The sequence below is a fragment of the Lissotriton helveticus genome, chromosome 1_1 (genome assembly GCF_964261635.1).
Source record: "Lissotriton helveticus chromosome 1_1, aLisHel1.1, whole genome shotgun sequence".
Lineage (NCBI taxonomy): Eukaryota > Metazoa > Chordata > Amphibia > Caudata > Salamandridae > Lissotriton > Lissotriton helveticus.
In genome coordinates, this window is record NC_136057.1 from 678,391,166 (window position 1) to 678,408,831 (window position 17,666).

A 17,666-nucleotide genomic window follows, 5' to 3' on the forward strand; every position below is an offset into this window, starting at 1 on the left:
TCTTTTCTTCCCTTTCCATTAAATCTGTGAAGAAATGGAATCATGATGATCAAATCGGCATTGCGGTACCAAATTATGTAAATACACACAACAGAATTTCAATAATGATTTATAATCATTTTTAGAGACATAATCATGTATAAAAGAGTTTATGTGTTTTGTTTTGGTGAAATCCGCAATTACGGACCGTAGTGTTTCTTCTATGTCCATTGTGACATCATGCATACAAAATGGTGACTGTGAGGTATCGTAAAACAACTTGACAAAGGCCTTTCTGCGGCTGAAACGTGTTGTTGTTTGGTGATTAAACCTACCAGATATCGAATTTTGTGTGGCGCCTCGTTCCTATCTTGTGGAATTGAACTTTTGCTGTATCGTGGTAGCTGTCGCCACGGCTGGGACCGGCGCTTGAAGGCAGGCAAACGGCGTTTCCTGACAGCACCTGGTGTGCAATATATACATACATATACACATATATATGTATTTATTACATATATATGTGTGTGTGTGTATGTGTGTATATATATATATATATATATATATATATATGTATATATATATATATATATATATATATGTGCGTGTGTTTGTGTATATTTAGATAGATACACACACTACCTAGTAACACTTGCAACTGGGTAGTTATAATTAGGACTATGTTTTCATAGGAAATAGATTTTGGGGTTTCCCAATAACTTTGACGCCGTATTATGAATCTTCACAAAACTTTCAAAAAATAGTCTCATTAACCTAGGTTCTTTCCTGGAAAGTTCTTTTGGTGACCCATCAAGCAGGGCCTAGGAAAAAGGGGGAATTGAACACTGATGCAGAAAAAAAGGACTGAACAGAAATACTCCAAATTTGGCAGCAAGCTAGATGTTTAGCAAGAAAGCATTTTTTTATTTGGTGTAAATCTGTTTAGTACGTTTTTAAATTACAGTTCAAAATCTATGTATCTTACATGCTGCATAGGATGAGTGGACCCAGCGGATCAAAAGATTAGATCTCAATGGCTGTCTCAACAACAACAAAGATGTTGCGCATCTATTTTTATATGGGCCAAGAGGCTTGAAACCCCCTCTCCAAGCTGTGGTACTCCCCGGCGACCCCATCCCCGGGAACACCGTACCCTGCCTTTCTTTGGCTACTTTAAATAAATGTTGCTGCATGGTGGTGCCCAAATCTGGGCAGTGATACCACCAGTATTTTATAAGTGCTTGGGTAAGTTGCAGGGAGTGTTGCGGCCCCTAAAAATAGCTTACAAAAATGGACCCTATGTTTCTTGGGGTATAGAGGACATGACTGCAGGAAAAGCTTGTGATAATTTCAAGCATTTTTGAAGCTAGAGTATTTGCTCTTCATCTTCCGACTGCAGGAACCCTTTGTGGTTGGTCTTACAGCTCTATTATCAGGACTGAGACATGAAGAAGAAAGATTCTAACACATGTTTAACATTGCATTCAATAAAAAATTGCTTTCATGTTTATTAAACATTTCAATGCTTTTTATTAATGTTCACAATCTTCATGTTTATTGTTAAACATTTCAATGCTTCTTATTATTGTTCACAATCTTTAAATATGGCATTGAAATGCATTGATTTTACTGATGATTCCCTATCAAATCAAAGTTATTTTTATTATTAAGATGGTGATCTTTTAATAAAACTAATAGGCTTGCCTTTAAATATTAATGTGGTGTTTTAATCCCTTGACAATTATGATCGCACGGCCAGCGGCCTGCAGATTTTAATAGACGGCGTTGTCTCCTTTATGGACAGGCTGGACCTGTCTGTTAATTTTGCTAAGTTGATTGTATTAGTTGCCAGACGTCGGGGGACACGGATGAAAAGTTTTAAAGTTGGTCTCCATATTTTCGCAAACGGTTCCGGTCTTTCCCTACTTGGGTGTGTTATTCAACGACTGGTTACAATGGAGAGCCCTCTTAAATGCGAAGCTTAGCGAGTTGGACAAATCTGCGGGTGCTATTAGAACCTTTGCTAGCAGACTGGGATCATGGGCACTGGAGGTCATTTTAAAATTGTGCAAATCCAAGGCCTCTGCGAAAGTGTTATACAGCAGTGAGGTTTGGGGGTACATCCCTTCTCATAGGCTACATGTGGTGGAAAACAAGTTTTTGCATCGGGTCCTGCGAGTCCCCCAAGGTACGCCAGCTTGGTCTGTGCATGAAGACTTTGAGGTTGATTATATGGTGGACCAAGTGGTAATTAGACCCTTACTTTGCTGCATAAAGATGTGGACATGTGAAGATAAGGGTTTAACCAGCCTGATCTTAGCAGATTGTCTGGCCTTGGAATATGGTAAAAAAAATCCAGTGGATACGTTATATAAAGGAATCCTTCCAGGACATAGGAAGGCCAGACCTTTTCTTTGCACATGACACTTTAAGCCCCGGGGATGTTACCATCACAAAAGATTTATACCTCAAATTTGCCACTGCCCAGCTTGACACTATTGAGGTCAGTAGACCCACAGGGAGGGCTTTTGTAATGTTAAAATCTGCATTGGGTAAGGAGCCATATCTTCATATCTGATTTGGTGAAGCCCCTTCACTCGTTTTTTTGGTCCAGTCTACAATTACAATACATAAATAAAGTTTTCTAAGTATGCTTTCACCAAAATAGCTTGTTGTTATCACAAGGTTTAAAACACCTGAGCCCTGTAAATGGTTTGAAATAAAGGAGATGAAAGAAGTTAATTTGTTTGTTGTGTTTTGCTCGGCCCATCACTAAATATGTTTTCCATGCGCTCTGCTCCCTTAATTATCACACTGAATAAGTTGCTATTTTCATCATGTGGCTGAACCTGTAATCTGTATGTAGCAAAGGGGTGCTATGCTGTTGGAAACCTTGCTGAAGCTGATATCGGAGTCTGTAATAGGACGGAATGTATGAAGCTCTGTGGTTATACTGAATAAGCAACTACCTATGTTATGCCATCTATTAATGTAATAACTGCACTTTCACAATTGCTTTATTAACCTTCCTGCTTTCTCAAATTTTCTTGAAAATGCACGATTTTTCAAAAAAAATTCTTGGGGGGGGTTATCCCCCCAAACCCCCCTTTTGGGGTTCATGCTCGCTCGCTTCGCTCGCTCGCTACGGTGCTGTATGCAAATCACTTTGCGCCCCACCACTTTCAAATGTCACCCACCACCCCTGGTTACTAGTGTAAAAATGGCCAAAATTAGAAAGATTCCCTCAAAATTGGAGAGAAACCAAGTTTAGTAGAAGGTGGTGACACTATGTGCACCATGGGTCTCGGGAGGGGGGTGATGGCGACTTGGCACACCGCCCTTTCCGCCAGGCACCCGTTTGGAACCTGGACGTGACCTCTCTTACCCGACCCGGATCCAATTTTGAGGGAATCTTTCTAGTGCTTTGACCAACAGGGAGGTACTGTCCTCCCTGTTTCCGCCCCTTTGGAGGACAGGATCCTAGATGGAGACTTACTCGAAAAAGCTATATCTCTTATATATAAGAAACTTATTAATAACATGACCGATCCCCTGACCCGCCTGAGAGGCAAATAGGACCATGAAGTAGTGGGTTTGGAGGATGAGGAGTGGCGGGCTGCGGTGGCTTCTCCCCATGAGGTTGCCATTTCCTCCAGACTCCGATTGGTCCAACTAAAGATCCTCCATAGAACGTACTTGTCAGGACCCTCATTGGTCCATATGGTCTACGCCCAAGAGTGTAGCTGTGCACGACAATGTCACCTTTATCCATACACTCTGGGAATGTGCGACAATTCAGAAATACTAGGAGGGGGTGGTACTCATGATGGAAGAGGTATTGGGACAACCGATACAATGCAACATCAAATTGGTTTAGTTGAACATATGGGACCCTACTGACCTTAATGCCAAGGAGAGAATTTGGGTCACTTTGGGTTTCATAGTGGCCAAGCGGAATATTGCACGACTGAGGAGAGCTCCGGACCCACCTCGGATTGCTGATTGGGCCAGGGATACAGACTGGTGTATGGTGACAGATACCCATTTATGTCTCCAGGGGATGTCCGAAGAAGTGGTCGCACATATGGGGCCATGGAACACATTCTGGGGGGATATATGTGAACGACCTAGGAGCCGAGACGATACTGCTGTTGAAGTTTGATAGTACGGAACTCCCAATAACATCCATATTGTATTGTGACTATGAGCTTTATATGTATTACCGTGATGAGAATTACTGAATACCCGAACAATGCTATGTTCTAATTGTTACATGCCTATTTTTTTTAATAAAAAAGTTTTATTTTTTTTAAAACAAACAATCTCAAAAGGGAAGTTCCTGTCTCAAGTCCTGTCTAGGACATTCTGCCTTCATTTTCCTTCTTGTAGTATTTTGCAAGAATATGTGATGTTAAAACGCGATCAAAATGATCGCGGTATGTAACATCGCAGTTTTTACAACGCAAGTCATAACAACGACTTGCGCTGGACTTAGGAGTAGTAAGATTTACTATTCCAACACCAGTCTACGTACAGTACGGAAGGTGGTGGAATAGTAAATCTTACTATTCCTTAGGTTATAGCGCCCTCCAGTGGAATTCGATGTTAATGCTTGCGTTGTAATGCCAGCGTTCTAAATTCATCGCGGTGTCGTCACTGCGATGTAAAGGATGTTTCCCATTTTGCAACAGATTAGCGCAAATTATATATGGACCGGCAGCCAGACTAGAGGGGTGGACTTTAGGCAGGAAAATCTCACAGATACAATACAATGCAAAGGTCACAGTCTGCATGTGAGCCTACTTGCATGCAAGTGAGCCCCGCCCACTAGCAGGATAAAGTTGTCACCAGAGCGAGGAGAAAATATAAGTGTATTTGTAGAAGGAACGGGATGGTCTAAACCTGGGTGGTGCTTGCAAAAGACACTAGTGGGTCTGAGGGAGATCTGAGAAGGTAATTTGGAGCGGACATAAAGCTGCCACAAACCTTCCGACCGGTGACCAGTAAAGAACAAAGGGACAGAGAGGGGCCATCTTAACAGAATTCTACACAAATAAAGATTGTGAAATGCGTCTTCTACGTTGGTATCAGAAGAAACAATTGCAACGCATATATATATATATATTTAAACAGGATCGATAATATTAATACAAGAACTAATGAAAACTTTAAAAAAGAATAGCATTTAGGCTGAATGTTAGGAAAACTTCACAACCACATGAGCAGTGAATTCGTGGAAGATGGTCCAGTACCACAGAAGGGGCTTAAAACAATTTTCAAATCCACATTTCTATGGTTCTGTGATGTTTGGCAGCTTTTTTCCCCACATACATATGGAATAGGCAATGAAAACTTAGCATATTTTGCTTCCAGTTTCAACAATACAATGATTAAAATGTTAATGCAGAATAAGTATGTCCAAGGTCCATAGTGTAAATACATACAAGAACGAATTCAAAGAAGGGGATGTTTTGTATCTGCACACTTCAGGCTGAATTGCCTATAGATGCTCCTAAATTTACGAGAAAAAGCGACTAAGACACAGATGTCCAAATAAGTCACCCATAACTAGAAAGTATGCCCATGTTGTGGTGCCAGGAAATAGACCATGGTCTCTAAGGTCCGTCCAGAATCAGAAAATTAACTATGAGACCACATTTAAAAATCTGACTCTCACTAGCAGTACAGGAACACCACTAACGTGATAGAAATACATGAAATACACGATTAAGTATGAAAATTAGAAAACCACAAACTAAGTTTTAAGTCACTGTGTTTAACATACAAACTATATGCACATGATCAGATGATCACTCTTTACCTTTGAAATTCAGAGGCCAGATGCTGAGAGAGCGCTTCAGTGAAGTAGACTCCACCGATGGTTCCGTCTGTATTGGTGGAGAGAACACGGTACATCCCACTATTTACTTCTATAATGGTAACAGACAGTGATGTTCCACCCAGCTTGTAGACCAGGACATTGCTTGAATGGTAAAATTAAGAATAAAACAGTTTTAATGTGAAAGATCACTATGACTTAGCTGCTAAACAAATAAAATAAATGCGAAAACAACAATTTTAGGAGCATTCTAATTGCTCATGGTACGGCTGACAATGGGTTACATAAATCCTTATGGAAGACTTTAGTAATAGAAACCAATAATTATTCTACATTGCTGCACTGATTTCAGCAAGATAGGTCTGGTACACACAAACTGCAGATTCATAGAGATTTACCCCATGGAGGGTTTCCACTTCCTTCGGCAAATAACTTTCTAATTAATCCTTTACAGGTTCACATGCATAGATATCGATTTACCAAAATTCTGGGGCTAGTGGACCAGTCGTCATAAAACATGGACCATAAAAGTCGTCACAGGGTTGAATCCTTGCCCTACCTTTAACCCCTCCACAGCCTTCTATTTGCACTAAGGAGTCAGTAAAGAACAAGGAAGAAGCAAATACAGAATGAAACGTGCCTCTGAAAGTTGTGTTTACCTTCTATTCTTCCCAACACCTTCATGACCCCTGGGAATGATGGTAGCGGGAAGTACTGAGGCGCACTCAAGAAGTAGAAGCTACCCCGGCTACTAATAATGGACATCCACGCAGCTCAGGGCTCTTTGATAGAAAGCCCAATGTACCTGACCAAAGACAAAGAACTTAAAAGGTAGTGAGTGAGTGCTGCAGTGTGAAGACATTCCAAAGGACAGCCGCATCGCCATGCTTTGGATCCTCTGCAGCCCCAAGACCAGATATTCCAGGAATCCTACAAGTAGTTGTTTCTGCTTTGGAGCTATGAGGAAATAAAAGCATGTTGTCCCGGTGTTCTGAATTGGTCTCTTGAATGATAACGTTTGGTCAAACCAAACTCCAAAATTTGCACCCACAGGGGCAGGACTAGAAAGATTTTCCTAGAAGGGCAAGACAGCCTTAGATTAAATAGGACAATTACCCCAGACCAGATTTCGGTCTTCGTGACAGAGCTTGAGAAATTGGCGGCTGTTCAATTCTGATTCACTGTAATGAATTCTTTCCGCGTTAAACTGATGCTGAATGAAGGGTTGTTGACCTTCAGAAGGATCCAAGGGTTGTCAGCATAACAACATCTGGAAACTAAAGCTCATTCAGTAGTCCAAGAGGTTGCATGAAGATACAGATATTATACCGAACAGGATAAAGAGCAGATACTGTTTAGTAGATTTAAGAGTCCAGTGAACAGAACTTTGTTTTAACTGGATCCTTGACAATGAACACTGGAAACTGGGTCTGCACAAAAGACTTAATTTGGTGGATTTGGGATTATTCTTGGGACGTTAAACTCTACAGGCTTCAACCTTTTCCCCATGGTTCGATCAGTAAAGGAACTTGTGTATCTGTAGCACAGCCCAATACCTTGTGGCAGAATGTCATTGCAGAAAAACAAAGACTGACAAGCTGTGTCTGAACTGGGGTGGCAAAGTGACCTAAAGAACGATGATGGATTCAACCCAGATCTGTGACTGGGGTGAGTGTCTGAAACGTTTCAGCGCTCCGTCCATCGCCTTGTGTTTGGTTTGTTCGCCTTAAGTTGGCATGGTATGCCCCGACGTGGGTCCCTTGCTCACTTTGCCACTGGATTCACGCGAGCCAGGCTGATGAGGGCAGTTAGCCCGAAACCGGTCCTAGGATGCTTGTTTCCGGTCCAGGGAAGACATGGCTTGGAAGTTAGGGCTGGACTTTTCCCATGAGGCACAGGGTCAAGACTGATTTGCATATAGCTATGTCTGAACTGGGGTGGCGAAGTGAGTTAAAGAACGATGGTGGATTCATCCCAGATCTGTGACTAGTGCGAGTGTATGAAAAGTTTCAGCGCTTCATCCATCATCTCCCTGTGTAAGCTCTGAATTCTCCTCATAGTTCGGAGCGCAGTCCCATGGAATAACAAAGGTCATAGAGTAGTATTATAAATATAGGACCTGGAAAACAGGAGCTATACAAAACTTTAGAATCATATCGCAGCCTCAATATGTGCTAGCTAAATATATATATATATCTCTGTCTGTGAGCAAGGGCGGATGCCCGAAACGCGTCAGATTTTGTTGGACTCAAGCTTTTAATAAACTCTGTGCCTTTATCTACGTTTGGATTCGTGTGGTTTTCCTGGGTCGATGTAATGCGGAGCCTTTGAAAACTGCTGTTGCTGCATATATATATATATAAATATATATATATATATATATATATATATATATATATATATATATATATATATATATATATATATACACAATTCTATTTTTACTTACCTGTAAATAAAATGTGAGGATTGTGGTGTATCATATGGAATGGTTGTGTGGCCTTACTGTGTAATACACTGTCAAAACTAACTTGGGTCCAGTCAGGCTTGTATGTAAAACCTTTAGCTCAACCGTGGGTAGCTGTGGCTTCGAGCAGCACCACTTAAACAAAAGAACTAGTGAAAAGCATTTAGAAGCACCAAACGTATACATTTAGAAAGTCACACAACTCAAAAGAAATCTGACACCGAGTAAGGTGGGGAGGCTTCAACAACAGGGGTTGGTGTCCCTTAAAGTCTTCTTTGAACAAGTAGAATGTCTGCTGTGGCTGGGCTACTGATCTCCGTACACGGGTACACGGGTCCAGCAGCATCCTTTGGTGAAGGCTGGTGTCCCTCTTTGGTGAATTAACTGGACTCAGACGACACTCCTTTGTCAAGCAGACTTGAATGCAACTTTTGTCCATCAAGGATCGGTCTCTTGGGTCACCCAGCAACGGTCAGCAGTGATTCGCAGATTGTGGCTTCTGTCTTGCAGTGTGGGCTTCTTCAGCTTTGATGGCCTTGGTGCTGGTTCCAGAGGGTCATCTGACTGACCCTTGGAGTCACTTTTTTGGTCTGGGGCTCGGAAGCAACTTTTCCAGGAGCCACAGGCTCAAGTTCAAGGTGTGGCAGGTGCAGTCTAGCAGGGGAAACGGCCTTTACAACGAAGCCGTTTCCACGAAATTTGTAACCACGCATGCAGTACAACGCATGCGTGGTTACCACTAATGCCTTTACCACGCATGCCTTTACTACGATGTTTGTAGTAAAGGCAGATGTGGTAAAGGTAAAAAAAAAAAAAGGGGGGGCTTGGGGGGGGACTCCCCCCCAAATAAAACAACTCACCAGAAGTCACGTCGGCATCAGAGTCGTTTAAGAGAAATCGGGAAAAAAGGCCGTTTTCTCTTAACGACGTATGACGTCACCACGCAAATAGTCGAGGAAAAGTTTATGCGTGGTAAACGAATTCCGTTGTAACGCATGCGTGGTAAAGGCATGCGTTGCAACGGAATTCGTTGTATCGTCATATATTCGTCTAGCAGTTGGTGCAACCTCTCTTGCCAGGTCCAGGGGTCAGCAGGGGAGTTCTTCTTTGGTTCTTTCTCCATTTACGTCATGATCTGAAGTTCAGGGTGCCATATTTATGCCTAGAAAGTGCCCTGGGGGGTGATGCAGTCACTAGCTAATGGGCTACCAAGATCCCTCCCGCCCTGTGATGACTTTCAGCTATGTGCGGCATCTAGCAATCCCAGAGTGCAATATCCTGCCCACTTCCAAGATATATGAACCCTTCTTTGGATGTTAAGAGCTTGGTAGCCCACCCTAGTGGTGTGGCTACCTGTGGACTACATGCACAAGGGAGAACTGGTTTGGGCACTGGTTTCCCCCTCCATTCCCCCGCTAGCCTGACAACCTGAACAATGGACCAACCGTTTATGAGTGTGATTGCCATTTGCCCACCAAAGGCGGGTTCGCCAATGGAGCTCACCTTTTGAATAAACACCCTGAGTAGCTTCCTGCGAGAGGGTTGTGCGGCAATGGGGTGTATTATATGGTGTAGTTTTCACCAACCGCAAGCAAGCCTTGGCAAAGAAAACAAAGTGGACACTTAGAAATGTTTTAAAAGAAAACTCAGGTAAGGGTCACTGCAGTTGGTTAGAAATATTTGGGGTGATAAACTCTGGCAGGGAGCTAGTCAGGGGAACCAGTAAGATCATCAAGAACAATTACCTTCAAAGAAGAAGCAGTCATTCAGAAGTTCAAGGCACTATATCTGTGTTGCAATGGATTCCTATGGAGTGGTTGTGATGCAAAGGATGAAGGATGCTGAAGATGCTCTAAGGATGCTGTGGATACAATGTGGTTGATGGGGGTCTACCTGCATGGATTCCTCTGTCCACAAAGATGGTGTGGGGGTCCTGGATGCGGGGTCAAGCCATGAAGTTTTCCTATATGGAGATACCTCCCCCTTGAGCAGGACATGGCAGGTACAATCCCTCTCTACGCTAGCCACCACGGGCAGCAGGTGCAGTCTTCGTCTGTGCAGCCTCTCTTTGCTGGTCATTGGATGCAGCAGGGCTGTCCTTCTTCCAAGTTGATCGAAATCGGAGGTCTAGGTGCCAGGGGTGCCCACTTTATACTCAGACAAGATGTGGTTGGTAGCCTATAGGCTACCAGGTTCCTCCCACATGGTTACTAATTCCTGTGGAGTGTGGCATTTGGCTATCCCAGGATGCACCACTCCACCCACTTCCAAAATGGTGAGATCCCTCTCTTGGATTTCAGACCTTACTAGCCCACCCCCAGGGTGTGGCTACCAAAGGGCTACACACCCCTGGGGGAAACCGTTTTGCAACTGATTTCCCCTTCTCTGCTTCCCGTGCCAGCCGGTCTACCTCAACAATGGGGCAAGCCCTACCCCTGGTGTTACACATCTGCCCTTCAAAGGCAGCTGCCCTTTAAAGCCTGCCTTTTGGGGCTAACGACCAAGTGGCTTCCTACAGGACAGACCTCCCTGGCCTGCAGTTCGCCTTACTGAGAGTCGTTGGAACGTCTCTCCAGGAGGGCAGAAAGCGGTCTTGTGAAGCAGGCTGCATGTGTGCCTGTGAAAGCACAGGAGTTTAAAAGGCAACAAAGTGGCAGCGTTGCTAAAGCTGCACACTGAAAGTTACATTAATTTTGGCTTGAGATTCAAGTCGGGCTCAATGTAACAATATCTTGGAGTGCCCACTTTGGTGGCACCATTCTGGAGTTAGCACAGCTGAGGGGGTCAGCGGGTAACCTGGTACTAGCCATTTGGGCAATCAAGCTTTTCCACAGTAAAAATTGTTATCTTGCGTATTTTACTGTCAGGACATGTAAAGTACATGTCCAGTCTGTGTCATATGTTGCTCCCTGCCTCTATGGCTCAGTAGGCCTTCCAGAGGGGCGATGTTCACACATGTCCAGGGAATGCATTCAATGGCAAAGTTGGGTTAGCAGTGTATGACTGCTTTAACAGTCTGCAGTGGCGGACTGGGGAAATGCTTTACTTGGGGGACCTCCATGGTGGACAATCAGTGCTGCAAGCACTGAGGTATCCTTCTAATTTACTTGCCCTCGGTAGCAGGGTACAATTTACTAGGGACTTACTAGTAAGTTATCTATTGCCACCCTTGTAGATTCCAGAGTGGGACGTTCACTGATTTGCTTGCAGCGGTTGCAGTAGAGCAGGAGGAAGGGGGTGGGAGGTGCTGGGGTAATGTTTTTATACCATTTTATGGAATGTATCGTAGGGATTTAAATGCCAATAAAACTTTATACTAAAAAAAAGTTAGCTGTTACCAATTGGGTTCAACCAATTTGACATACAGAGTCAGGGCACTGAAGTCTAGTTAGCAGGTCTCAATGTACACTCAGACTCAAAAAACCAGCAGCATCAGTCGAAAACCTTGGGGATGACCATTTAAAAAGAGTAATTTCGGGGCGTGGCCAAGATGGCGATCTGAGAGGACGTCTGCTCGAGTGGCTCCTCGTCCCAGTCCCCCTTGGCGCCCTTTTTCTAGCTGATCTAGCCCCCATCCACCTCAATTTCCGACTGCTTTGGGGGGGGGGCATCTAGCGCCCGCTCGGTGTGACCGGGCACCAGACCGCAAAACCCCCGAGACCCTCGTCGGCCGAGAGAGACGTGCCCGGACCGGGGAGTGAGAACATGGCGTCCGGGCCCGCCGAGTGATCACGGCCGGCCTGGTCCCCTGCTGCAGGCCGGAAGATACCGCGGAGCGGAGCCGCCCGCGACACCCGACCGCTGACACGGAGGAGGGGGCGTGAGTGAGCGGCAAGCGGAGCACGAGGCCATCGGCGTGACGCCTGTGGCGGCGAGCGAGGGAGCCGGCCGGGAGGAGCGGTAGCTGAGGCCCCGGTCCAGGCCTACACGGAGGCCGACGAGTGAGCCCCCCGGCGCCTCGGAGGGTGGAGAGAGAAGCAGGCCGAGCCGCAGCCCACAGGGCCCCACACAGAGGTGAGGAGAGCAACGCCAGGCTGGTGAGGGTCGGGAGCTCAGGGGGCAATAATCGAGCCCCCGGGGGGGAGCCTAGCGAGGCCTACCAGGCGCACACCTCCTGCACACTACACGGAGGCCGGCGAGTGAGCCCTCCGGCGCCTTGGAGGGCGGAGAGACAGTGGAAGGTCCTGGGGACACTCAGGAGGAGCCGGCCGAGCCGCGGCCCACAGGGCCCCCACAGAGGTGAGGAGAGCAGCGGCGGGCAGGTGAGGGTCGAGAGTTCGGGGGGCAATAATCAAGCCCCCGGCGGGGGGCCTAGTGAGGCCCACCAGGAGCACAACTCCAGCGCAGAGACAGTGCGGCGGCGCGGGGCAGGGGAAGCCCGGGGGCCGAAGCACAAGCGCCTACACGCCCAGAGACGGGGACCACAGTGCAGCAATACGAGGGACCAAGGGCGGAGGGGCCCACACGGGGAGACCAGCAGGCGGCCACAGAGACAGAGCGAAGGGTGGGCCCTGGAAGGGTCACAAGGAGAGTACCCACAGCGCAGTGAAGCTACAAGGCCGACCGGGGGACTCCCACCGGACAGACTATCGACGGCCCCCCCGCCAAAACCCCAGAGAACTCCCCGAATTCAGCCCGCGCGAGGAGCCAGCACCAGGGACGACCTGCCCTCTTCCCCAGAGCATCTGGATTTCCGCATAGGCCTGCTCTTGACAGAGGGCCGGCTAAAGAGGAGACCAACGTGGTGGGGCACACAAAGACCACGCGTGGGCCACGAACCGCAGAGGAGGCCGCACAGAGAGCTGCGTCGCGATGTCGACGGCCTTGGAGAGCAGGTGGCGGCGATAAAGGACACTGAGCACGCTAGGAGCGAGGAAGTTGAATTCCTGCAACAAGAGATCATCAGGCTCCTCGAACAACAGACGGACCTGCAGGCGCACGCTGAGGATCTCGAGGACCGCTCCCGACGCAATAACATACAGGTCCGAGGCGTGCCATCCAAATCGGAGGGGGACAGCGTTATGAAATACCTACAACGATTGTTTCGGGAAATACTAGGAGAGCCTGAAGACTTCGAAATCCGCATAGATAGGGCACTCAGAGTGGGCCTGGCGCGCCGTGCGCCGGCTCCACCACCCGACATCCTGGCCTTCCTGCCTAACTACCCCCTAAAGGAACGCATCTTGAAGGCGGTGCGCCAAAAGCAACCCCTCCAATTCCAGGGACAATCAGTGGGGTTATTCCAGGATCTGTCGGCGATCACTTTACAAAAGAGGAAGGCTTTTAAAGTGGCCACAACTTTCTTACGAGACAATGGAATCCCGTACTCCTGGGGCCACCCCTTTAGGCTCATTTTCAAATGGAAGGGGGCCCTCCACCAACTTCGGTCCCTACGAGAAACGCGTGAGCTCTTGGGCATTGCCAATGGGGAAGATGCTGGGGAAGAGGGGGCCTCTATGCAACCTTCCCAGATGAGATCATCACGGACATCAGGAGATGGCTGGCAACGCGTGGGGCGCCAGCGATCGCCCAGAAATAACCTCAAGCCAGACCCCAAGACCATGGCTCAAGAACATGCAGCAGCGATACAGGAAGTCTCCAAAGACACGAAAAATGGAACTTGATGCAGCACATGTGGGGGGATCCCTGTGCACCATGTTAGCATTGGGCTGGGGGGACGGGGGGCCAACGAGGTCGCCACTGCCACACACTCCCTCATTCCGTAACGTTACCACGGGCCTGGACTGAGTTTGCATAGCCCTGGGACTATGATTGCTAGTTGGGGGTTCGAGGTTGGGGCTAGGGAGTGGGGTGGGGGGGGGGAGGTCGGAGTGGGTAAGGGAAGTTTGGATTTGGGGGGTAAGGTTTGGGGTTCGGGCTGGGTGGGGCTGGAGGGGTGAGGTGGGGCTAGGGATGAGGGAGGGGGGTGGGAGCCGGTGTGTTCTGATGGAGAAGGGAATAGGCAGGGATCCTTATGCCAACGTCCGCCAGCGACATAGCGGCTTAGGCTCCACACACATTCATGGCTGCGGAAAAAATTCAGGTGATTACCTTAAATGTCAAGGGCTTCAACAACCCCATCAAATGGAGGGCGGTGCTATCATACTTGGAAAACTCAGGGGCAGCCATATGCTTACTACAAGAGATGCATTTACTCTCCAAGGACTGGCACCGTATGAGGTCCAGGGCCTTTCCACTACAATTTTATTCCTCCTCCACAGAGAAAAAAGCAGGGGTCGCCCTGCTCTTCGCACATCACTTCAAGGGCCGGGTTGGGGACAAGGTAGCAGAAACCAAAGGCAGGCTCTTAGCGTACAACGTCCTCATAGGGGACCTCTCGATCACTGTAGGGTCCATATATGCCCCCAATACTAAACAAGAAGCCTTCCTCACAGGGGTGTTAGCGAATATTTTGGCAACACATACAGAATACATTCTGGTGGGAGGAGACGTCAATTTGGTAATGGACAAAGTGCAAGACAGGTCGGGACAGCGGTTTGGCTTTCCGGGGGCAATTTCCAAAGAAGGGGGACGGTGGCTGTCCAGTAGGGGGTACATAGACCTATGGAGGGGGTCTCACCCCACAACACCGGGTTATACCTTATACTCACACGTACATCGCACATACGCCCGCATCGAACACTTCTTTGGGTCTACCGCCCTAGCCCCCCTGGTCATAAAACATCGAGGTCGCTCCGGCGGCTCTATCGGACCACGCGGTCGTGATCCGGTTGGAAGTCCCATGTGTGCGGAGACGTAAAGGCAAGTGGCGCCTTCGGGAAACCCTGCTTCAGCGTACAGGGGTCACACAGCAACTCTCCAAAAGCATCACTGACTACCTGAGTATAAACGACACTGGCGAGGTGACGATGTCGGCGGTCTGGGCGAAGCGGTGGTGCGCGGTGAGATAATCGCAATCGCTGCGGTGGACAACCGGGAACGCAAAGACAGACGCCAGGCGCTAGTGGAGCAGGTGCTAGAACTCGAACGGGTTCACAGCCGGACAGGGGCCCCCAGAATATGGCGTATGCTTAAGGCGGCCAGGGCTCAACTCGCGAGCCTGGACCTCGACCGAGCGGAATACGCAGCGCTGCGCCTTCGCCACACATATTACGTGGGGGGAGACAAAACCGGACGGCTGCTGGCCAGCAAACTCAAAGCCAAGGTTCTCAGATCCACGATTCCCGTGATCCATGGAGAGGGAGGTAGGGAACTCAGGGAGTGGGATGATTAAATCGCGGAGGCATTCCAAGCATTCTAAGCCTCCTTGAATACAGCCGATACGACCCTAGACACTCTAGACACAGAGGCTGGAGAAACATACCTCGACGAGGCAGCGGTTACGGCCCTTAAGGAGACGAGCGCTCAATCTCTAGACACCCCGATACGCGTGGAGGAAGTTATATCGGCGATAGCACGCCTCAAACCGCTGAAAGCCCCAGGCCCAGACGGTTTCTCCGCGGGGTTTTATAAAACATTTTGCCCCCTTTTGGCCCCAGTACTGACTAGACTGTTCAACTCTTTTCAAGGTCCCGGATCCATTCCTCAGGACATGCTAGAAGCAGACATTATAGTCTTGCCGAAACCAGGGAAAGACGGGACCCAATGCGCAGCCTACAGGCCGATCTCATTACTCAACTTGGACCTCAAGTTATTCACTGGGATTCTGGCCGTAAGACTTGGCCCCTGTCTTCCAGGCATCATAGAGCCTGATCAAGCAGGTTTCATACCGAACCTACAATGCGCTGACAACACTAAACACCTGTTGCATGTCATAGACAAGGCCCACTTCCAAGAGTCGGACGCGGCCCTTCTCTCGGTAGACGCTGAAAAGGCGTTTGACAGGGTGGACTGGAAACACCTGGACAGAACGCTAGTGCGGTTCGGTATAGGGGAGAAATTCCGTTCCTGGGTCGCCAGTTGCTATGCGGCATCGAAGGCCACCATCAGGGTCAATGGAGTGGGATCACGACCCTTTGACATCAGGAGGGGCACCAGACAAGGATGCCCACTCTCGCCGCTCCTGTTCGCCCTTTACATACAACCATTCGCACAACGCGTCAGAGACAACCCGTCCATTGTCGGCATCAGTTTTGGGGGCGAGAGGCAGACTATAAGCCTATACGCGGATGATATCTTAGCGGCCGTAGAAAACCCTAGACAGTCTATCCCTGCCTTCTTAGATGAGATGACCAGGTTCGGGAGGGTCTCTGGCTTTAAAATGAAAGTCGGAAAATCGGTGATTATGCCCCTGGGGCGTAACACTCGCTCAGCCAACAGAGAGCTGTTACAAATAGGGGGACTCTCCTACAGCCTGTCCCTACCTTACCTGGGGGTCACCTTGACACCTAGTACGGCCCAAACGTTGGACCAAAACTACACGAGGCTTCTTACCGAGCTTTTGGGGGACTTACACAGATGGCGACTACAACCGTTATCCTTGCTGGGGCGCGCGGCAGCGATCAAAATGTCCCTGCTGCCTAAGGTGCTGTATCTTTTTCAGACCATCCCGATCACACCTCCCATAGGGATGCTTAAAAAATTGCAAGACGCCATACGACAGTTTATATGGGATGGTAAACGCCCCCGACTACGTTGAGACCTGGCCATGAGAACACCCGCGGAAGGCGGCCATGGCATCCCGGACTTGCAGAGATATTTTCAGGCGGCACAACTCCGGTACCTCTTAGAATGGTCCCGTTCGACATCTGAAAAACGCTGGTTATTCCAGGACAGGCCCATGGCCGGCATGCCATTGTGGAGAGTCCCTTTCCTGTCGCGGCCAGACAGGCCGTCATACATGAAAAAATCGGCCATCACCCGGACAACCATACAGGTGTGGGACGCAGTGGCGGTCCCCAAAGGCCTCACGACTTTCCCGTCACCGATAACCCCCCTGTTGGACAATCCGGCTTTCCCGCCCGGGATGGCCTCCAACTCCTTCCCTCAATGGCGACAGACAGACTGCAGGTCAGCCGGACATCTGTTTGACAAAGAGGGCTTTATGCAAATGGACGTCATACGGGACATGTACGGGATCGAAAAACCGCAAAAGTTGCAATACTTCCAGCTTAGACACTGCCTCACGAATAAGGACACGCTACCTCACGTCGGCACCTTACTGCGTACGAAAAATGGCTTGTTACGAAAAATACGGATGCAAAAGCAATCACACAGCTGTACAAGTTGCTGCCCCGCCCCCCTCTCTTACTACGCGGTCCGCAGGTCAAAGGCGCTGGGAGCGAGAGATAGGGCGCACACTCACAGATAAGGAATGGCAGGATATTTATTTCCGAGCTCATCGCACAGCCAGGAATGTGGCCAGTCGGGAATCCGCGGTTAAGGTGGCATACTATTGGCACCTGACTCCGGCGAGACTCCACC

The 17,666-nt window shown here is 48.2% G+C and overlaps 1 protein-coding gene across 2 annotated transcripts in view; it reads right to left on the reverse strand.

Annotated features, from left to right (window-relative positions):
* The window catches only part of HSPA14 (heat shock protein family A (Hsp70) member 14), a 440,582-nt gene that overhangs the window by 179,052 nt on the left and 243,864 nt on the right, over window positions 1–17,666 (reverse strand). For both annotated transcript variants that reach the window (XM_078674199.1, XM_078674200.1), the window contains one exon: window positions 5,798–5,959. In XM_078674199.1, coding sequence (XP_078530325.1) covers window positions 5,798–5,959 — 162 coding nt within the window. The remainder of the gene's footprint in view (window positions 1–5,797; window positions 5,960–17,666) is intronic.